The sequence below is a fragment of the Phodopus roborovskii genome, unplaced genomic scaffold (genome assembly GCF_943737965.1).
Source record: "Phodopus roborovskii unplaced genomic scaffold, PHOROB, whole genome shotgun sequence".
In the NCBI taxonomy this organism is placed as follows: Eukaryota; Metazoa; Chordata; class Mammalia; order Rodentia; family Cricetidae; genus Phodopus; species Phodopus roborovskii.
The window spans coordinates 1,084,472-1,107,216 of record NW_026126613.1 but is presented as its reverse complement, the minus strand read 5'-3'; the positions used below and the strand labels follow the sequence as shown (position 1 = coordinate 1,107,216).

The 22,745-nt window shown below is 42.9% G+C and overlaps 1 protein-coding gene across 1 annotated transcript in view; it reads left to right on the top strand.

Moving 5' to 3' along the window:
* The window catches only part of Utrn (utrophin), a 456,941-nt gene extending 434,683 nt beyond the window's left edge, over nt 1-22,258 (top strand). Inside the window, exons 70-75 of the mRNA XM_051206176.1 lie at nt 6,415-6,573; nt 6,930-7,170; nt 10,270-10,378; nt 11,794-11,886; nt 17,231-17,253; nt 20,284-22,258. Coding sequence (XP_051062133.1) covers nt 6,415-6,573; nt 6,930-7,170; nt 10,270-10,378; nt 11,794-11,886; nt 17,231-17,253; nt 20,284-20,292 — 634 coding nt within the window. The 3' untranslated portion in view covers nt 20,293-22,258. The remainder of the gene's footprint in view (nt 1-6,414; nt 6,574-6,929; nt 7,171-10,269; nt 10,379-11,793; nt 11,887-17,230; nt 17,254-20,283) is intronic.
* Nucleotides 22,259-22,745: the final 487 nt, after the last annotated feature.

Here is a 22,745-nt window from a genome sequence, read left to right as displayed (position 1 = left end):
TAGCCGTCATATAGTCACGACTTAAACATTAATATTCAGTTGTTATGAGCCAGAAACCATTTCCAGCTCAAGATAACAGTGTTTACACTGTTCTTTCATATGTAACCTACTAGTAGACATGTTATATAAAGTGATTAAATATCTTAAATAGCTTTAAAAAAATGTCTAATTCTCACCAGTGTTGAAAGTAGCAGGGAATTAAGTGAGATAAAAATAATAGATAAAAATATAACTTCTTTAACATGTGTTTCTCTTCATATGTGAACAGAGTACAGGCAATGTTCAAATTTAATAGACACTGCCTCCCAATTAAAATGAACAGTTTTAAATTGTATCACTAGTGTTTCAGAACAGAGGAGGTAAGCAGATGATTAGCAGCTGAGCAGACTTAATATGCTGCCATTTGGTGTGGTGATTGATTCAGGAGTCAACAGACATTTACTTTATTCCTCGAGTGCAGGAGAGCCAGTGAAGGGACCACGTGTAGTGGCCCTTGTTTGAAGGCTGTATGGTAGAGCCTGTTCTAGCTGGTTCTTCCTCACGTGTATGAGCACTTATAATTCAATTAAAATGTGCTCAGAACCCACCAGCCCTGTATTTTGTTTTGTGTTTGATTGCTTGTTTTCCTTTTTTTTTTTTTTTCCTTTCCCTCCTTTTTTGGACAGGGTTTTACTATGTGACACATGTTGACCTCAAATTTCCAATCTTCTATCTCCCCTCATGACATGTTCTTGATGACAGGCACGAGCGTGGGTCACCGCCTTTACCTAATTTCCCATTCTCTTTGGCCCTGGGTTGTGTTTAGTCAGGTGCCATACAGCTGTGTGCCTTTCCCACACTCGGTACGGAATGGTGAGCTTGTGATTGCCCACCATGAAAGCCCTCCAACCACAGAGCTAGGAAGGGCCACTGATAGATGCTTTCCTGATTGTTTGTTTGTTGTACCTTCGGCGACAGCCAACATGCCTGTAGTTTGAGCTTGTTGTGATCCTCAAATTTGACCATAGAAACCATTCCCTGTCCTCTCCCCAAGCACTCCCCTCCATGAACGCTCTCCTGGTTTATTGCTCCCTTTACTAATTTCTTAGCCAGTTTCCCAGCTTTTGACCCCACATACATTGAATCCAAGCACTCCTTATTTTTCCAAAAGCCTGACTCTGGGTAAGTGAATTTAATTTTAAGGCGACTAAGTATCTTTGTAGGAGGAGTTGATCATATACATCTTAGGAAGAAACAGGACTCAGGACAACCCTGGACCCTTAGGCAGCGTTCCTGAGGCTTTTATTCCATCTACTTTCTGTCATTGAAGGACACTGTTTCATGCGGTTCATGGTGGGAGCTTGGTCAGGGTTTACTTTGGAATTACTGTTTGTAAATCTGAAACCCGGAATAGACCATTGGTTTTAAAAGGTCATCAAGAGAATCACAGTTCTTTTATCATGCGATAGGTACTAATTTTATAATGTAGATAGTATTTACTATATGCAAAAATACAGTATAATTATATTCTTGGTGCAGACCTACATTTAGAAAGTACTTTCTATTTCAACATAATACAGACTATTGAAGTTTAATAACCCTAATCTGGAGCATGATGTAGCAGCTACATAATGAGGGTGCTTTTGGTTTTTATTATAACTATTAAATACTAGAATGTATCTATTTTTGAATTTAACCTTTACGAGTAATAATCTATGAAAAACATTTAAGGCCCAAATTGTATGCTACATGCAAATTACTTCTTCTTTTTTTTTTTTTTTAATTTTTGTGGAGATGGCTTTAATTCTCTTCCAGACACCATAACAAAGAATGTTCTGTTAGTGGCCATGATAATTATAACAACACTCTGTACACCATTGAGTTCACAAAAGAGGCAAACTTGCATAAATGTTGACAATAAATGCTTCCCAAAAAGGATTTCAAGGGACTTCCCAGTGCCCAACTTTAAAAGATATTTATTACTTGTGTGTGTGTTTGTGTGTATCTCTGTGTGTGTGTGTGTGTGTGTGCAAATCACACCTGCATGTGTATAGACATAAGAGACAATTTATAAGTATCTATTCCTCCATCGTGTTGATTTCAAACATTTGAACCCAGGTCATTAGCAAGCACTCATTCTTCCTGAGTCATCTCACTGGCCCAACTTCTTAAAGCAAAAGTGTGGTTTATATTAATACTAAGCACATAATCCCCGAGGCGTAAGTGTCTGCTTAAATGTTTTTAGGGAACAAATTATCTGTGGTGCTCAATAGCAAATGAGCTCTAGGTCCAATTTGTGGCCAGTTCCTTGCCAAGAGATCATCTAGACCACTGTGGAGTCCATACTTTATTCTTATTCTTATTATTTATCCCTTTGAAGCTGTTTACTTTGAGTTTTTTATGGTTTTAATTTAGGGATACTATCTACAGGCGTTATCTTAAGTATTTTGCTTTGCCTCTTGCTTATTTTAATAACTGAAGTTGCCACCTAGTTCTGTTGTGTTTTGCGCTGTTTTTTGATCGTTCTTTCTTTTGTCCCATGGACAAAGTGCTATAAGAATGAAGGATCTTTCTGCTCATGTGAATGACCAAGACAGACTCTACACAACACCCCCTGTCATAGAACATTAAGTATCTGGGACAGTAGGAAGCTATAGCTCTATCTTCCCGTGCAAATGACTCCTCATTTTGCTTTGATTTTTTTTTTTTTTTTTTAAGCAGATTGCTTGTGGTGTTTTACCCTTAAAATATAGAACATTTCCTGCTATACGCACTCTTCCTTGGACATTCCGTCTTTTGTTGCTAGCTTAGGTTTGTTTCAGCGTGGAAAAACAACATTAGCAGTATGCTCCACTGCGCCCTTAATTTGTAATTGCTCTATTGTATGTGCCCTGCAGCTTGATACCTTGTCCGTCTGCTCTGTCCCAGCCGAGCCTTGAACTTGCATCTTTTCATACTGCCTCGTTTTCCTCATGGCGTGAGAGCAGTGCCTCCAAGCATCACCTGCACTCAAGATTCACAGCTCTAGCTAATGTCCCAGGTTGTTGATGTATTCATCCCGAGGCTTCATCTCCCCCTCTGCGCCTTCAAATGCTTGCATTTAGGCTACTGGTCATGAGCCGTGTGTGTGTGTGTGTGTGTGTGTGTGTGAGAGCCGTGTGTGTGTGAGAGAGAGAGAGCCGTGTGTGTGTGTGTGTGAGAGCCGTGTGTGTGTGTATGTGTGTGTGTGTGAGAGCCGTGTGTGTGTGTGTGAGAGAGAGAGCCGTGTGTGTGTGTGTGTGAGAGAGAGAGCCGTGTGTGTGTGTGAGAGCCGTGTGTGTGTGTATGTGTGTGTGTGTGTGAGCCGTGTGTGTGTGTGTGAGAGCCGTGTGTGTGTGAGAGCCGTGTGTGTGTGTGTGTGTGAGCCGTGTGTGTGTGTGTGTGTGTGAGCCGTGTGTGTGTGTGTGTGTGAGCCGTGTGTGTGTATGTGTGTGTGTGTGTGAGAGTCGTGTGTGTGAGAGCCGTGTGTGTGTGTGTGTGAGAGCCGTGTGTGTGTGTGAGAGCCGTGTGTGTGTGTGTGTGTGTGTGTGAGAGCCGTGTGTGTGTGTGTGTGAGAGAGCCGTGTGTGTGTGTGTATGTGTGAGCCGTGTGTGTGTGTGTGTGTGAGAGCCGTGTGTGTGTGTGTGTGTGTGTGAGAGCCGTGTGTGTGTGTATGTGTGTGTGTGTGTGTGAGAGAGCCGTGTGTGTGTGTGTATGTGTGTGTGTGTGAGCCGTGTGTGTGTGTGTGTGTGTGAGAGCCGTGTGTGTGTGTGTGTGAGCCGTGTGTGTGTGCGTACACGCGCTTGCAAACGTCCACCGTGGGAGTCCGAGGGCACCTTATGGGAGTTAGTGAGTTACTTCTCTCCTTCCTCCTTGTCGAATCTGGAGGTCAGACTCTGAATCTAGCTTTACAGCAACCACTTTTGCCACTGTGTCATCTTGCTGCCAGATTTCTCTGTGTGGGTGGCCCAGGGCTTCTGTCAGCTTCACAGGAATTCTAAACCTGTTTTTCTGCTCTGCTCGTCCTTTGAGTCCTCGGGACACCAGGAGATTTTATGAAGGCTCCTTGTGTTCCCCCAGAGGCCTTGCATTCATGAATAAATAAATGAAAAGATGGTACCAAAGGCAACTCTACCTCTTATGCCATCTTCCTGCTGTATGTGTTCCCCCTACCTTTCTTGTAAATAGCCCATCGCTCACCCCTGGTCAAAAGACATTCAACAGGAAGGAGTGGAGTTGGAGGTTTCTCGTCCCACCCACCCGCTGTAAGGAGTACGGTCCCCCCCCCCCCCCCGCTGGTTTTGTCCCGCCGCTGCGCCAACCCCGATTAACACACAGAAACTCTGTATTTGATACAATGCTGTTGGCCAGTTACTTGTTTCTTATAGGCTAGTTCTGTCTTAGGTGTTAACCCATTTCTGTTAACCTGTGTATTTGCTGGTGTCCTGCTCGCTCCAGTCTCTCCATCTTGACTCCTCCTTACTACTTCCTCTTTCCTCCTCATCTCCTAGTCCCGCCTATTTAGCTTTCCCATTGGCCAACAGTGCTCTATTCATTAACCAGTATGAGAAACATATTTACAGAATGACATCTCCCATCAACCCGCCAGTTCCCAAATAACCATTTTAAGGCTTAATATTAGTTGTAATTGTTTGGCCAATGGCTCAGAAAGATGACTAGCTAGCTTTCACAATTAAATTAGCCAAGTGCTATTCTTTATTTTACCACAAGGCTCATGGCTTGTTGCCTCACTCACATCTTGCTTTGTCTGCTACATGGCGTCTCTCTGATTCCACCTTCTTTCTCTCGGCATCTTTATTTGGATTTCCCGCCTGGCTCTATTCTGTCTGGCCATTGTCCAAAACAGCTTTATTCATCAACCAATACAAGCAATACATATTCGCAGCATACAGAAGGACATGCCACTTAAGCTTAGCCAAAGTGTATGACTTTTATTTTTAATACATTCATACATAGTATGTTTGGATACATAGTATGTTTGTATACAGTCATGCTCTCTCGGGGGCGGGAGTGGGGGGGAAATGGGAAGCTACATGTAGGAAGGAGGGTCACCGGAACTCTGTTATGCTGCTTCAGCATATAACACCCAGTTTTCTCCTTGGCTTCGTTGTGTCTCTGATCTCTGAGCCAAAGCACACCTTTTCCAAAAACACGCTCAGTTATAGACGGCAGTTCAAGACGCCTGGTAGTCGAAGCAAAGCTACACCCTTGCGTACAAGGGTGGATATTTGTATCACACACAAGAACCAAAGTGCTTGCGCAGTGTCCGGTACTATTCACCTGCACAAGAGCAGAGCAATCCCAAGGCCCAGATGAAACAGTGAAACCGTCCAGGCCTGCCAGCCTCCCCTTGGTTGTTTTGACGTGCTCTGGTCCACGGCAACGGATGAGGATGCTGAGAGATTCCTGTGGTCACACAGCTCACACTGACGTTTCGGCCTGTGTATGAGGAACTCGGCATTTCAAAACATGAGTATCACAATCTGTGATCCTCACAATCCCCAGAGAGTCATTACACTGCCCGGAGAACATAAAATAAGGTGCAGAAGTTCCTATAAATAAGAGTAATCAGTTGCTATAAATCAGGCTTAACTGGCCATAGGCTTCACGCAGCCCACAATAGCTTGAAATGTGGTCCAACATATGTGTTGATAACAACATAATGTTGCAATGTTAAAAGGTTTGACATGCCTAGAAGCAGTTAATATAGAAGTTAAAGATGTTATAGGCAAACATATCAATCACTGACTACCAAAACAACAGATCAAAAGACCAATGAGCCATGAACAGCCAATCGCTAGATTTGGTTGTAGCCAATTTTGCAATCTTTGATAATTCAAAGGACTTACAACTTATATTTTTACTCAAATAACAGCATAAACACAATTGTACATGTTTATAAAAACAGCAGTAGATTTTTTACTTAGTGCAATCACAGGTAAATTTTAGGACCAGTATGCTGCACTCAATCATTGATTGCATTTAATTCAGTGAGGCTCTTCATCTAAAGATATCAGCAGTAGGGTAGATACACAGTCTGTGGGTGATAAGGAAATGCTTTCCAGCTGGCCTGGAATATCTTTCCTTCCTTTTCAAGGCAGGTCTAGTTGGATATCTTTAGGAAGGTGTGACTGCCACATCTCCTGGCTCATGAGACTGCAGAGCCCTCTAGCACACTGGACCTGGCCCATTCAGGTAGTTTTTGGCGAGCAGGGAGATATAGGATAAGGCCTCCGGAAAATAAGACGTGAGTTTACACCAGAATCTCATGGAGACACAGAGTCCAAGGCGGCTTGGTCCAGCCACCAGTCCCAGCATCACTGTTCTTACTGCTTGCATGCTCAGAGACCTGGCCACCCAGATGTGAGCCGCTGTCCGTCTTCTTTGTCTTGCCAGGGAGGACGAGCATGCCCTCATCCAGCAGTACTGCCAGACACTGGGTGGCGAGTCTCCCATAAGCCAGCCACAGAGTCCAGCCCAGATCTTGAAGTCGGTGGAGAGGGAAGAGCGTGGGGAGTTGGAGCGGATCATTGCTGACCTGGAGGAAGAACAAAGGTGTGGTAGCCCCCCCCAAAAGAATATGCACCGCTCTCTCCCTTCTGAGAAGGCCAACAGCCCCTCCCTGGCCTCTTTCCCAAGCTGTTACCTAAGCCGTCACAACGAGGTTGAGGTTTGGGAGGGTGCAGCAGGCTGTGGTGTGAGTGGAGCCTGCTGCAGCTGGGTTTTATCCATGGAGCCTGGAAGCAGCCTTGCTTGAAGCCGGTTTCCTTCCTCCTCACTCTTCCTGTTCATGAATGCTTTTCCATAGGATGAAGTAGTCGCACAAGCTTAACTGTGGGGTTCCTAGACAGTCTGGGAGAGGCGAGATAGACCTAACAATAGCAGTCTGCTCTGTCTCTTGTCCGTGGTAGAAATTTGCAGGTGGAATACGAGCAGCTGAAGGAGCAGCACTTACGAAGGGGACTCCCTGTGGGCTCACCTCCAGAGTCCGCCGTGCCGCCCCATCTCACAACCGAGGACTCAGAACTTATAGCGGAGGCCAAACTCCTTCGTCAGCACAAAGGGCGGCTGGAGGCGAGGATGCAGATCCTGGAAGATCACAATAAGCAGCTGGAGTCTCAGCTGCACCGCCTCAGACAGCTTCTGGAGCAGGTAGGGGTGCAGAGTCCTGCGGGGCACCTCTACACAGCACCTGTCCACCCCCCCCCCCCAGAAGCCTGGGTCTGCTGGGTGGCTGTTAAGATAGTGCACCTTCAATTGTGCACTGCCGCGGTTAATTCAGTGTTTACTGGCTCACAAATCCCTGTTTATGCGTCCAAATGTAATCTTCTACAAAAAAATGGTGTTTTCCCACCCGACTGTAGAATTTCCAATTCTTCTTTTGTGTTGAATTCTCAGCTTGGGATATTTTAATTTAAAAAAAAAAAAAAAAATCCTGGGGCATACGTGAACCTGTGCTGTAGAAGGAAAGCCTCCATGGAGACTGGGGACAGCAAGCGACCTAAACTCTTCCATCTAACTTTCTTCCAGGGAACCAGGGGTGACAGGGAACCTCAAAAAAACACCTGAGGAGCAGATGGCTAGTAATTTGCCATTGTAATTTCCTAACTGGGGGAATGTTCTATAGCAGTGACTTGCAGACTTTCTTGACAATGAAAAGCACCATTTGTGTTGAGAGGAAAAACCTGTTCATGATGGGCACAAAATACTGCACGCCTTTAACAAAGACAGTACAGCCTTCTTTCCCTGGGTTTCCTATTTTTCTTTCTCTCCTCCCCTTCCCTCTTCCCCTGCCTCTCCCCCCCCCCCCCCCCGTCTTCTCTCTGCCTTCCCCTTCCCTTTCCTGTGCCCCTCTGTCCTCTCCCTTTCCTCTTCCTCTTCTTTCTTAATATCGATCAGAAGCTGATCCATTTCTTTTACGATTCAGCACTGGCTAATAACTTACACCATTGAAAACCCACAGTTGTTAGGTTTATGAAAGAAGTGTGGGGTGTGGCTTCTGCCTTCCTGCTCCTGGCGGTCGGTCGTGTGAGAGAAGACAGACAGTTAATGGCTTGACTGACTTCACACAAGGCAGAGCCAGCTCGGGGAACTAACCTTGAGGAGGGCTCTGCTGCAGATCTCTGTAGGGCTCAATCGCCGCCGCAAAGGACCTACTGACTGGCACCAACATTCATGTTACAGTTGCCTTTTCCTCCAGCCTGTGTGGTGTAGCATCCTGTGACAACCCTAATAGAGATGCCTTTTTCCCTACAAGTGATGTATTACGTCAAAGCAAAACCGACTTTTCTCCCAGGATTTGCTTGCGTTTGGAAAAGACAACTTGACATAGTTGTCATCGGGGTCTTTTCACCCTGCCCAGATTCTTCAAAGTACTGTAATTTTAGCGTTTCCTACACCGTGAGCCATAGATCTCTCTCCTTCCTTTGTCCATTCCCTTTTCTCTCTGCCCGTCGTGTAGAGTTTCTTTGACATGGCTGTGGTAGTCTTTTACTTAAAAGCCTGAAAATTCTTTAGAAAATAGTGGTTTCCTACGTGAATCAAGACGTGGCTTTCTGTTAAGACTTCGGGTACTCTGCTTGATCCTAACCTCAACATCACATACATGGGGGCAGCGTAGTGGCATCATGCTTTGCCAGTGGACTTGTGGCGGTGACCACACCCTATGGGTGTGGCTTCAGGTGTGAAAACGGGACCCCTTCTAAGGTAGAGGAGGGACTGGCTTGCTCTCTTGGTTTTCCATAAGAGCATTGGAAGGGCAGAGACTGCATCTGAACATTGAAAGGGTCATGCCTGCATACCTGAAGCCACGCCCATAAGGTGTGGCCACCACCGAAAGTTCACTGGCAAAGCAAGATGCCACTACAGGGGAATAAACATGTTCCTTGTAGAGCGAATTTGAAGTTCCCAACTAGTGCCTAAATAAAGGCTACGTTTCCCTGTGTGGCCGCTTATAGTAGTGGTTCTCAACCCTTAGTGGTGAGGGGGTGTCAAAGGACCCTTTCACAGGGGTTGCATGTAAGATATATCAAATTTTACGTTATGGCTCAGAACAGTTGCAAAATTACAGTTATGAAGTAGCAGTGAAAATAATGGTGTTGTTTCGGGCCACCACAGCATGAGGAGCTGTGTGAAAGGGTCACTGCATTAGGAAGGCTGAGAAGCAGTCTTAGAGCATCCAGTGCCAATATGCACACCTTAGCGTCCACCTGGGACCATCCCAGAAGCTCTTGCGGGGGAAGGAAAGGCTCTTGGAGTCACTCTAACCCCCCCCCACTCCCTCCATCCTATTAGACCGAGAACCTAATGGTTCGTGTGCTTTCAGAATTACACAGGAATGCTTTTGGAGCTGGCTGATATCCACCCCACGTGGCTAGGCTATCCCTGTCAATGACATTCTTTTCTCTTTGTAATGATTCGGCCTAAGTGCCAGAAGGAGATGGAAAATTTGACTCAATGTAAACAGGGGAAATTACTAATAGAGATTTAATGGAAAATCTGCATTAAAAAGAAAGTAACTTGTATATTCTCATACTGTCCATCCTACTTTCTACTTTTACCATGTACTTATCAGCACACCCATCGCCATTTTAAAGATATGCACAGGCGCCATTATGGAGGGCTTGCCCTGTGTCGGGCTGTGAAAATGGCTTTAGAAAAACCCATTCATCAGTCTCCTGACAGAATTCTATGACACGGCTATGGCCGGTAAAGCTTTTAGCATAGCTTCTTCCCCTTGACTCTGAGTGCACACCAAGTTAGCACTGAAGCAGTTTATACCCATGAAATCTGTGACACAGAAGGCCCCGTGGTCTGCCCAGAATTATACCACTTCTGAGCATCACAGCTGGAATCCGGATTCAAGCCGCTGAATACGGAACCACTCCAGCAAATCTTCTGACGGGAGCGCTTTAGAAAGTTAGTGCATTTGCCATTTTAGAATGCCAATGCTAGTTTCTGAAAGATAAACCAGACCTGCTCCTAAGTTTGCTAGGTTGACGTGAAAATAATGCAGGGTCTGAGAGACGAAAATAGCAGAAGCAATACATCCTGAAGTTTAACCCAGTCAGTTCCTCAGAGGACAGAGACAGAAAGAGCATGCTCCCATCCGTCAGATGCCAACAAGCATCTGAAATCACCCAAAGACAAGCACTGACTCAGCCTCAGTTGCTCATGGCGGGGACCAGGGAAAGAACCCTTTCTTCAGGGTTATGTGCGTCTCTCTTACTTTAACTTCCCATGCGATTTCAGCCTGAATCTGATTCCCGCATCAACGGTGTCTCCCCGTGGGCTTCGCCGCAGCATTCTGCATTGAGCTACTCCCTTGACCCTGACCCCAGCCCACAGTTCCAGCAGGCAGGTAGGTGTCACGGAAGCACAGCCACTGTACACAGGCAGCTTTGGACTCAGCCATTGATTTGTTTGTCAGCTTGTTAACATTCTCTCATCTGGGTGCGTTCTGCATAGAACATTATCGTTCTCTTTAGTCTGGAGTGAGAGTAGAGTCGTTTTAATAATATCAAAAACGCTTTGGCTATAGTGTGCTTGTTTATAAAATGTGTGGGAGTGGATCCAATTTCGGTGAATGATGAAAAATGCTCTTTTTGTTTGAAATAAGTGAGCAAGTGATGTGTTCGCCTTTGAGGATAGTGTGTGTGTGTGTGTGTGTGTGTGGGTGTGTGTGTGTGTGTGTGTGTGTATGCGCGCTCTCGTGTGTGTGCTCCCAGAGGCCAGAGGAGGACATCAGTGCCCAGCTCTCCCTCTCCACTTTATTCTTTGAGACAGAATCTCTCACTAAACCTGGAGCTAGACTGGCCAGGAAGCCCGGCAATCTTTCCGTCTCAGCTCACCACACCCCTCCATCAGTAGGGGCTACAGGCACACATGATCGAAGCCAGCTTTTGAGGTGGAATCTGGAACCCAAACTCAGGTCCTCGTGCCCAGGCAACAAGCACTCTTACCTACCAAGCCATCTCTTCAACCCACTGAGAATGAGCATTTACAATACATTCTTTCTCTACAATGTTTACATTTGTGCACATTCCACACCTAATGCTGAAGACTATCATCAAACATTTTTTTTTTCCCCTCTAATTCATCCTTCCTAGTCTCAGTGGCCATTTCTCTGCCTTCTCTCTAAGGCAGAAGTGCCACCAACAGCCATAGTCAGGATCTCTCCCTGACAGTTAGGGTGTTAAACACTATTGTGGTTTCAATCCTACAATAAAATACATATCAAGGCACAAAGTACTATAGAACATAGATTTCTTTGACATCAAGATAAAATAGCCTGTGATTAAAGCTCCATACTAAAATTGAAAGAAGGAAGAAATTGGTAGAATATTTTTATGTGCAAAATAATGGATTTTCATCTAATGCATTGGCGTCAAGTCCAATCTTAACTTAGTTTTCAGTTTTATACTTTCTCTCGATATATAAATTTATCCACATGAGCATAGGACACATTTTTAACTATATAAAAGTCCATTGCTGGGGTATATCCTATACTTTAATGGTAGAGTGCTTCCTTAGCTTTTGCCAAGACCTGGGTACCATCCCCCGTATGTCTTTCCATACTGTGTGTGTGTATATGTGTGTATATTACACGTGTCAAATGAATACAGGTGTTTCTTCCATTTCCCTCCGAAATTGTTCTTTTCAATGAGAATCCATATCCCATTGATACTTTGAAGGCTGGTTGCAGTAGTTTTACCTGCCCAGGGCTCTTGGGGGCATTAATTTCAAGCTCCCTGCTTTCTCTGTCTTGTGTTACAGCATCGGAAGACCTGCTGGCCCCGCCTCATGACACCAGCTCGGACCTCACAGAAGTGATGGAACAGATCAACAGCACGTTTCCCTCTTGCAGCCGTGAGTAGGAACAATGAAAACACCACTGCAGTACCCTGCCCTTTCTCTTTCTCCGCATGCCACCCTCTAGTCTTCTTTGCCATGGTAACAAAAGCCAGTGTTAGGAGCAAGACCGCAGGCTGCTTTGAAATGATGCAGGCCCATATGTTGACAAAGAAAATGAAGCCCCACAGAGATGCCACACAGACCCTGGGGTTCAATGAGAGTGTGATTCTGCTCTTGTAGATTTACCCATCCGCCTCCTAAGTGACTAAATAAAGTCCAATAGAACGATGCCTGTTTTTAGGACCAAACTCCCCCTAAGTGCAGGCTATCGGAAACTCACGTCACCTCAAAGAAGAACCTTGGGTGGCGTGCCAAACCAGGATGAAAATAGCCTGTCTCACTCCCTAACTTCCTTCGTACATATCATCAGATGTCTTCATCGTCAGGCTCAGAAAGCAACTACTTCTGGCTCCTCCCCCTCATGTTCCCCCCCCCCAAGAAAATAAAATAATCGTCATGTAAAAGCCAGGCGACTCACAGGATCACAGATTATGAGTCTGAAGTCTCCATATGAACAGCTAAGAGCCAGAAAGTCACCCAATGAGAGACTCCAAATCCCAGGGGAAATTACATAATGATTTAACTCGATTGAATTTTTTAAGTGGTTTCTCTCTGGCCTCTTGCTACCTTTCAAACTCTGCTGGGCTCTCACCTTAGACCTCTGTGGTCTCTCAGCTCAGCAACATTCTGCTTGAGGTCGTAGCCACATTAACGTCATGGGTTCAAATACTCTTAAAGACCACGGATGTGCCACTTATAACTTGGGGGGGGGGAGGAGATTGAATCCTCACAAACTGGTGTTAAAGCCAGCCAGTCAGTAAAGTAAGATTTTTGTATAAACTTTGTGCTTTCACTTCAGTCTTTTAGCTCCATAGAAAATTCCATCCTAAGTGAGAGAAAAATGATCAGTTGTTGGTGCTATAGATGAGTTTGTTAAGCATGTTATATTAATTGTCGTTCAAGGCTAGATTTCACTTGAGGTTTTTGTTCTGATCATTCAATGGCTAGAAAAAAAAATCTGCCATTTTTATGAGGGTTTCAAAATTAAAGACAACTATTACTTTTTAGCTCTGTTCCTACCTAAATGCATTCATCCTTCAAAAACAACTTCTGTAAATTGACTTCTGTTTAGAAGTTTTTATTTAAATGTCATGCTGGACCTTTTCAATTTAAAAATCTGTTGGCAGTGAAATCAGAGTGTGAAATATGCTTAAATCTATGCTTTGTAGTAAATACAAAATGTATAATGTCTGTATTGAAAATGTTGTACCATAAGTTCAGGGTTTTAATTTTATAAGCTTCTTGTCCTAAAGCATTTCAAATCTTTCCCAAAGAATATTCTAATATGTATATACAATTTTAGAAATGTTCATCTCTGCCTTGCTTAAAACAGAATATAATGAATTTTTTTTTAAGAATTATAACTATAAAATAACACTGAGTCTTCAGAGGTAAATGTTGCTGCCTCATGCCCTGAACCCTGATGCAAGTATATAATTTCCATTGATTGGGGACAAGATGAGCTGTCCATGGTGATTGGTTCCTGAGATGAGGTTTGGTCTCTATGGAGACCACACTGCAGAGGATAAAGCTTTTCCCCTGCCTTGGGACCTCTTTACCTATGAAGTCATCTACCTATGATGTCATCTTCAGTACTCACAGGGCAACTTATAGAGGCTTGCAATTCCTTAAGAGGAAACTGTTAGTATTCTCCTCTAGTTTGTGCATCCAACAGTGGCCATAATGTTGAAATTTTCTGTGGATATGCACTCTTAGTCATGTGTGTTATTATGAAGAATTCGGTACCCGTTATGTAAGAAATGGTGCATAGTATATTTTGGAATCCTGTGGAATTTACATGCTCTTTTTTTCTGAAAATGGCATTGTTTCTTCTTCTTCTTCTTTTTTTTTTTTTTTTTTTTTTTTTTTGGATAAGATAAAAATCTGCAAGATAGGGAATGCTTTCCAATTTTTGAGAAACGGCTTCTTTGTTTTATTTATAAAAGTGATGCATATCTCAGAATTCTGTCCAGAATTATTGAATCATTTCCAATTGGTACAGAATCAATTAGTGCATGGTATAGACCTAGCCTAATACATACTTCCACTGACCGATGTTGTCAGTGGTTTACTGGGACAATCATGTTACTAGCTGGAGAAGTTTAATGGTTGAAAATTTCCCAGATAGCACTTAGCTAAGTTTTGCGGGATTTATTAGCTTCCATGCTCCTTTTAAATTGTTCAGTTAGCAAATATTTCATTAAGGCTCTGCAACTCCCAAAGCTTACTGACCACCTTTGGAAGTTTATCTAAATAAATAGTCTTGGTACCTCCTCAATGCCAAAACAATCTCCTGAGTTCCTTTAACTAAGGAGAACTTTCAAATTGCTCGCAGCCAGTGTGTGATGGATGAATTGATCTGCATGTTAATCTTGACTCTTGAGCCTTTGTGGATTAAAAAATTTGCATGGCTACAAATGAATTTCCACTGGTAGCAATTTTGAAATTAAAATGAGAGTCTGTATTCATAAATCCTAATTGCATGAACTGCTTACTTTAGCATATTTTTTTAAAAACCATGTTTACATGGTGTTGTGTGTAAGACTTTAAAATTCTTGCATTTTAAATTAAATATCCTGGTTGGCTCTGATGGCGTTTTTGAATTGTGGCCTTTTAAAATGACATTGCCTCTCAGAGCAAAGAGGCAAGCATCACCATCTCATCCTAAGAATTAATGAATGGAATTTAATTTGTGCTGACAATTATCCAATCTTCTAGTAAAAATTCTACTAAAGATTATAACCATTTCTCTGTTAGCATAATATGATTTCCTTGTGTTGTTTAAATGTATGAAATATTTGTAGTAAGTTTTTTGCTGCTGGAACCAATGCTTTTTAGGATTATTGTTCTAATAGTCATAGTTCCATTGTGACCTACCTGCATGTGTCAGTCTTGAATGGCATCCCTCCAAAACTCAAAACTTACAAAAGTGCAATGATTTCCTAATTTTCATATATATATATATACACACACATGTATATGGCCAATTCAGGAGATCTCCTATATAGCCTTTTATTTGATTAAAAGCGATAGAGCCTATGGTGGCACACACCTTTAATTCCAGCATTTGGAAGGCAGAGACAGGTGGATCTATGTGAGTTTGAGGCTAGCGTGATCTACAGAGTGAGTGCCAGGGCAGGCTCCAGAGCTACACAAAGAAACCCTGTCTCAGACAGACAGACAGAGAGAGAGAGAGAGAGAGAGAGAGAGAGAGAGAGAGAGAGAGAGAGATGAAATGAAATGAACGGATTAGACTTCTGTCAAGGGTTTGACTATTACATATTCATTATTGAAGAGACAAGCATAACTGTCTTTCAGATGGAATGCGTATGTAACATGTCCTTACCAACAATTCAACTCGTCTACCCTGGAGTATGTCTCACACGCTCGCACAGGTTCACCCTTTTTCCCTCTCATGAGACATCCCTTGTAGGACTGGGCTTGTGTTAGCCTGGTTCTTCTTCCAAATCCTGGGGCTCACATTTTCCCTCCTGTCAATCCAGGGAGGTGCCCTCTCACCTTCTGGCAATGACCCAGCATGGGTCACTGATACCCTTCTTCCTCCAAAACAACAACAACAAACAAACAAACAATAAAAAAAAAAACAACAACAGGAAAATGAGAGATGGAAAACATGCTACTCACCACTAGGCCAAAAATAAATACTTGCCATCAATAGAAAGCAAATCATTCTTCTTCCCTATGTTGAGTATGAATCTGCAGTGAAAGTATCAGATATTGGCAAGCTTGGAGGACACAGTTAATGGCCTGTAAAACACAACTGTGAAACAACAAGACTTTAGTTACTCTGCAGAGAAAATATGGGTCATGACTCATGTCTCTGGCATTGGAAGGAAGGAAGGATCGTACCCAGAAGGCTGTAGGAATCCTAGCCCTTCCAAGGTTGCTGTGTGGGTGTTACGGACAAAGATATACCACTTCTCGCTCTTGGAGGGGACAGTCACCCAGATTTCCTCAGGAAGGGATACCTATTCCGAGATTTTTTTTTTTTTTTTTTTTTTTTTTAAGGATTGATTTGTTCTTATTTTATGCATGTGGGTGTTTTTACTTGCTTGTATGTCTGTACCATGTATATGCAGCGCCAAAGGAGGCTAAATGAGTCAGGGCCTCCGAACTAGAGACCCAGACTGCTGCGGATTGCAATGTGGGTGCTAGCAGCCAGTACTCTTGATAGCTGAGCCAAGCTGAGCCCCAGCCGTGGGAGCTTTGAAAATAGTTTAAAGCAGCAGTTCTCAACCTGTGGGCCCAGACCCCTTTGGGGAACAGATATTTACATTACGATTCATATCAGTGGCAAAATTGTGGTTGTGAAGTAGCAGTGAAAGTATTACATGGGGAAATGTATTGAAGTGTCTTAGCACTAAGAGGGTTGAGAGCCACTGGAAGCCTGTCTAAACTGTAATACGGACAGTGGTCTCTTTTGTCATTACTGTTCTTTTTCCGAGGGGCTCTGTACTGCGTAAAAGATGAGGCTGGCAATGCAGAGAGCTAGAAGATGCTCAGTAGCACCAGGCCAGCTCTTATTAAGCCCACGACATCAGCTTCTCTGGGGTGGGCTCCATTACAAGGAAGACACTGATGGGTAATTAGGCACCCTAGTGTAACTTCTGGGCTCCTAACTGAACCCATGTACAGCGTTCTTATTGATCCCGGTCCAGAAGACTGCTGAAGAATAGACTAGCCCCTTTTCACTGAGGCAAATGTATAATCGTCATTTCCCCACCACTTCCAAGCAAAAGTGAGCCGCGGCTGGCACAAAATACTAATTGCCCCAAGAACCCTTTTGGTCAGAATTGAATCATGTAGGCAATACAACATATAGGATCTCCTCAGTACTTATTATACACAAGCAAAAAATACATGGCACGGTTTTAAAACCAAGTTTTTAAGATTTTTTTATACATAAAATTAAGAGCTTTCTGAATGTTTTAGTGCATATGTTTTTAAAGGGTTAGCATATGTTTTTGTGTATTTTTTTGTAGAATGTTTGTTTTTTTTAATTGCATGAAATATGAGGCACTTGCTGAGGAAACTAGCCTTGGTTAGAACATTTGTCCAGAGGGTGCGGGAGGCTGGCCCCCACTTCCTGCTAGCATCCCTATGAGACCGAATCTGTTCTCTCACTCTGAGGAGCATTCTACACTTCTGCATACATGGAAAGGGAAGATACAAGGCAATAGCAAAGCTCTCAATTGATTTCTTCTATTTTCTTTTTCAGCAAATGTCCCCAGCCGGCCACAGGTAAGAGCTAATAGCCCGATTGACTCTACTGTCTTGATTCTGACCTAGAGTAAGCACATTTTCTACTATTGATTTAGTTCTACTTCATTCTCCATACAAATCCGTTTGATGTTTAAGTGTTATTTGATTCTATACAACAGATTGTTCTCTGAAGATTTTGGGCAGGGTTTCTAAGCCAGATTCTGCCAGATACCCAAAGTACCCATGCTGGATCTCTGGTCTCATTCCATGCTATCTACGTTCCTTGTAGTCTTCACTGACCTCTCATCTCACATGTCTACTTAAGGTCATTGTCACAAAACACTGACTTTAAAATGTGTCTGGTATCAAAGGATAATAAAGAGCTCAATACTCCAATGAAGGGGAAGTTGCATTCTTTTTATTTAAAATATATATATATATATATCTTCTAGAAGCTGTAGCCTACAATCAGTTTTATTTTGTTTCTTAGGAGGAACTATTAGTTACCACAGGGACTGCAAGGAATCTTTGAAGAACATTTTCTCCCATGAATTTATTAGCCTTTTCAAAACAATGAACATTGTCTCATCTTATTGGTGAGCAGAGCTGGGGTCTTGGCTAGAAGACAAGTATCTGAGAAACAGACTTGACACAGAAGGGAGAGGTAGCATCATCTTCTGGTGCCTTCTGTAGTCCTGGTAAATAGGAAGGAAGGATTTTAAAGGGGGGTAAGATAGCAGAAGGTAAATTTGAGCTGTAAAGAGAGATGGGAAGACGTACTCATGTGCAGAGGAGCAGACACACCCATAAACAGAGGGTGACTAAGGTGACTGTTAAGGAACACCGCTTTGTGTCACAGCCATCTTTATGGTTGTGTTGACCTCTGTCCACAGTGAAGCTCATAAGCAAACCAAGCAGAGTTGACGCATTCTGCATTAGCCGATTCGAAAAGTTGAATGTGTTAAGTCAGTTGAGTACGATTGTTTGAGCGAAAAGGCAAAGAAGAGATTTTTAAGGATTGGAACAGGGTCTTGAATTCAGTTGTGAAGGAAGGGAGGGCATGTTCGGGGCAAAGATGGGGGAGGAGAGGCGATGATCTATATCTTATGCGGTCGGAGGGTGGGTGAGGCTACCATCCCAGCAGAAGTAAACTGAAGTTAGAGATGACTATCAGAAGGTATGATGGTAGGAACTGAAGTAAGTAAAGGTAATGGCTGGATTTGGATATTTGTGTGAATTTTCCTAAGAAGGGGTAAGGGTGGGATCCCTGCCAGGGAGGCCAAAGTATGGGCAGAATCATGCTCATGGGTGTTGAAACCCTTTACTTTTACGAATAGCCTCAAATTGGGTGGCATTGAGAAGTGAGTGAGCATCGTTTAAGGGGCCAGCAGATGACTGCACAATGGATTGCTATAGTCTGATGATGTGAAATTCAAATAAGCAGTTTAGGGAGAAGAGAAAGGCGTTAACCCTGGAAGCCTCTGTGAACCTGGTGAGATGCTGATGGTGGAAGGCAGCAGCAGGGAGGGAAGAGTTATAGGGGTCTTACAGGCTGTCCAGATGCCCTGTTTTAGAGGAGCGGGGAGCTCATTCATGCCGGCAAGGATGGAAGTGTCCTGGGATGAGCAGAGGGTCTGCGCTTCTTTGGTGATGGACCACGTGACCCAAAGAGCAAAGAAGGCCACATTGAGGAACTAGTGAGGGCAGGGCATGGAGACTCACCTAGGAGTTAGAGCAGAGGGGATAGAAGAGTAAACAAGAATCAGAGGCCCAGGGATCTGATGGCTCCATGGTGGGGTCGTAGCGGTAGAAATGGAGGTCAGGAAGGAAGAAGAAATCTGCTTGTCAGTCCTCAGACATGTTATGGCACAAGTCACAGGACTTAAAATAGAGAGTGAACTTGGAGACCTTCTACTTTGGTATTAGATTTGAAGAAATTGAGTAGAAGAGCTATGTCATTCCAGCAAAACAGCATCCTGGTGGGTACAGTAACCATACTATTCCTTCCAGAATTCTCCTTCCTCTCTGCCTTCCATCCCCTACTTTCTGTTCTTTTCCCTATGGAATTTTCCATAGCCCTCCATATTAGAAAGGAAAGAGAGCATATGCCCGAGATAGTGTTCACTCCCGTTTCACCAGGAAGGGGTAACCTCAGCATCCACTAACTTAGAACCCAGTGTGACTGACATCAACATTGGCGGAGTTTTTCCTCCTTCAGACCAGCAAAATGTCCAAAGCAGAAGCAAGTTGGATGGAGACTAGGCTTGAAGCAAGACTCAGCTGACTTTCTGGTAGACCCGGAAGTAAAAGAGTCCCTTGGGACCTTTGCCAATTTCACATCAAGGTCTTTCCATAGAATGAGAAGCAAGGGTAGGCAGGAGATCATTACTGGGAGTTCCAGAAAAGCCCACGTGATTCCATAAGGCTTCCCTAAAGGAATAAGCTAAGTTATTCCATTTGGAGTAATTTGTTAAAAGATGTCTAATTTCAATGCTTTTAAAATATCAGTTGCTTTCCTTTCCCATGGAAACTTATGTCTCTTCCTTAGTGTGGCCTGGATTTACATCCTTGAGTGTTTTCTGTTTAATGGACTCCTCTGCACAACTTGGATTGTAATTTCAGTCTTCTCTAGAACTTCTGAGACATCAGCTTTATCAGAGTGTCCCCTCTCTGGGAGTCCTAGTTCCCCAAGAGGGCCGAGGTGTAGTCTCGGTAGTCTAATACATGCATCATCGCTACCTTCCCCAAGAAGCCAAGACCTCTCAATTTTACCTTGGCTTCCAGCCTGGGCAAGAAAAAAAGATCTCTGGACACCCTTCCCACCTTTATGTTGGTGTTGACTACTCTAATGAAAAGCTGGCCATGTGACTTCAGGGTGAAAGGAAAAGTCCTTAACTTAGGGAGAAGAAGTCACATGAGCAGTAGGGGTTCCGTTTGAACACAGCCATGTGAAGTTTGGTTAGATCTCATAGAAGCCCCTGTTTTCCCTTGAAGAGCTGACAAGTCTTCATTACCCTGGCCGCCTTTTGCAAATGTTGTTTCTGACCTTGGTATTTTCCCTTGCCACAGGCAATGTGAAGCATTCATCTAGCCAACCAACATTTCCTGACCTTCAGTATTGCCCTCTTCTGAAAATGCCAATTCCAAGTCCCATTCGACCTGAAGCTCCGTGGCTCCAAGACATATGCTATAGAGCGTTGACTGCGTGTTCTACTGAGGGAATAAAACACTGACTATCCAAAGAGAAAAGGATATTTTGTTTTTTATAATAACATATATTATTGTTTTCTTCTCCCCTTTCTATGCAACTGTAAATTAATGAGCACAGAAGTATTTGGAGGTGGTAATGCGTTTGTCACTGATTTGTATAATATATACAGCCATGGGAAAGTGGGTGGGGGCTTTCTAATATGAAACTGTCTTTTTAATAACCAAGAGAAAAATTGCATAAGAGTTAGACCACTTTACATTATTGCATTCCTTCTGCTGCTCATGTTAACCTTGTACAATAATTTCATTTATTTTACCATTATATTTTGGTTATTTATAATTCATCAGCCACATGACCAAATAGATTCTGTGTATTTGTTTCCATGATTTGGCCAAATTCCCAAGTTCATATATTTGAATCAAATATGTGGGGTAAGCTGTAATTCTGGATATACTATTTAACTTTAGTTGACATCATCCACTTAGCCCTTTAGTAACCATTGGATGACTACAGTAAAAATCCTGTGGACTAATTGGCAAGGCTGCTGGGGTATTTTTCCTCCTGCTTTTTATTCCTTTCTTGTAAGTAGATCTTGATGAGTTTATTTATTTCATCTTGCAATCTCTATGGAAAAAAAGACTACTGTAATAGTCTCAAAAATTATTTTACCAAAGGTTGCCATTTAAGCATATTTTCATTTTGACTCAGAAACAAAAGTTGGTACAGCCTCTCCTAGTACCTTCAGCTTTGGTTTTCATCATGAGTTACACAGCAGACTTCTCCCATTGTGGGACTAGATCACATCATGATCTTCAGTTCCCTTAAAATAGGCTTTTAATTTTGTTTTTGTGTTTTCAAAACTTTGTAAGTTTTGAAAACCCTGGTTGTTTCCTTTGTGAAAGGCGACAGATACTTAGTACCTGTCTCATGGGAACCTCTGGGCCAATTGGATAGATGTCACATGACATCTGGGAAGGATGTCAGTCACAAGCCTATACCACTGCTTCTCCAGAATGAAAGTGATGCTTAGATGATTGTACCCCTGCCTCTACTTCTGAGTGCATTCAACTAGATTTTTGATCCTTTTTCTTTTCTTTTCTTTTCTTCTTATTTAACGTTGAATGAATTACCAAATGTAGAGAAACCAAAAATAAAAGTAAAGTTAATGTGTTTTGATTCAAACATCTGTGCTTTTAGAACATCAGGACATGCTAACTTTGGGTTCTCTTTCGCCGGGATCTGGCTAGAAGGAGGCTACAAGTTAGAAATTGCTATTCTTTTAGGAGTGGTTGGGTGGGTTGGGGGGCAAGGGTGTCTATTTGCAGCATAGATATTTTGAGAAGAAGAAAATTGTTTTATATAAGAGGAGAGCCATGATCACCTTTCTACCTCAGAGCCACCTTCCTCCATCGTGTTGGACATAGCTTTATATGCCACAGTGTGCAAAGCGTAGGGCTTTTATGAGGCCATTTCATCCCCAAGAAAGCACCTATTTAAACGACATCAACAAAAACTCCCTCAACCGTGAACCCCAGGTTGTAGATTTGGTGTCTTCCTTGTTCTTTCTTTGAGAAGTCATGTATTCTTTTATTTTTTTTTTCCTGCCTGTATTTATATGCAAGATGAACCCTGCCACCACAGAAAAAAAAACTTACACAAAACACTACATTATAACCTTCTGAATAATAAGAGGAGCTATATTGCAGTAACCACAATGAGAAATAAGTGTATTGTTCTGTTGAAATATGCGGTAAAGAACTAATCACAGACTGTCATCTAATCTGGTTACATATTGTATTTTTCATCCTGAATAAAAGTAATTTTAACACAAAATGAGTTTGCTGTTTGCCTGTGTTCACTGATGGGATCTGATCTTTGAATGTATATGATGGAAGAAAACTGTAGAGAGGCCTATATTCCGATAAATCTAAGTATTTTCTTTCTGAAACTATGTCTCACACACTAATCCAGTCTCTCTCTGTCTCTCTGTCTCTCTGTCTCGCTCTCTCTCTCTCTCTCTCTCTCCTATTTCTCAGTTCCCTGCACAGACCATAATCTTGTTGCTAGGGAAAAATGGATGTTACAAGTTACTTTTATATCTTGGAGCTGCTGGTGTTTAGCTGTTTACTTTCTCAAATATACGTTCATCACAAGACTTTGCCTCAGTTAGTTTTATTCCTGTAAAGCAACACCATAACCAAGGAAATTTGTAAAAGAACACACTTAAACCAGGAAACCATGGTTCCAGAGGGTCAGAGTCCGTGGTCATCATGGTAGGGAGCATAGCAACTGGCGGCAAGCACTGTGCTAGAAAAGTAGC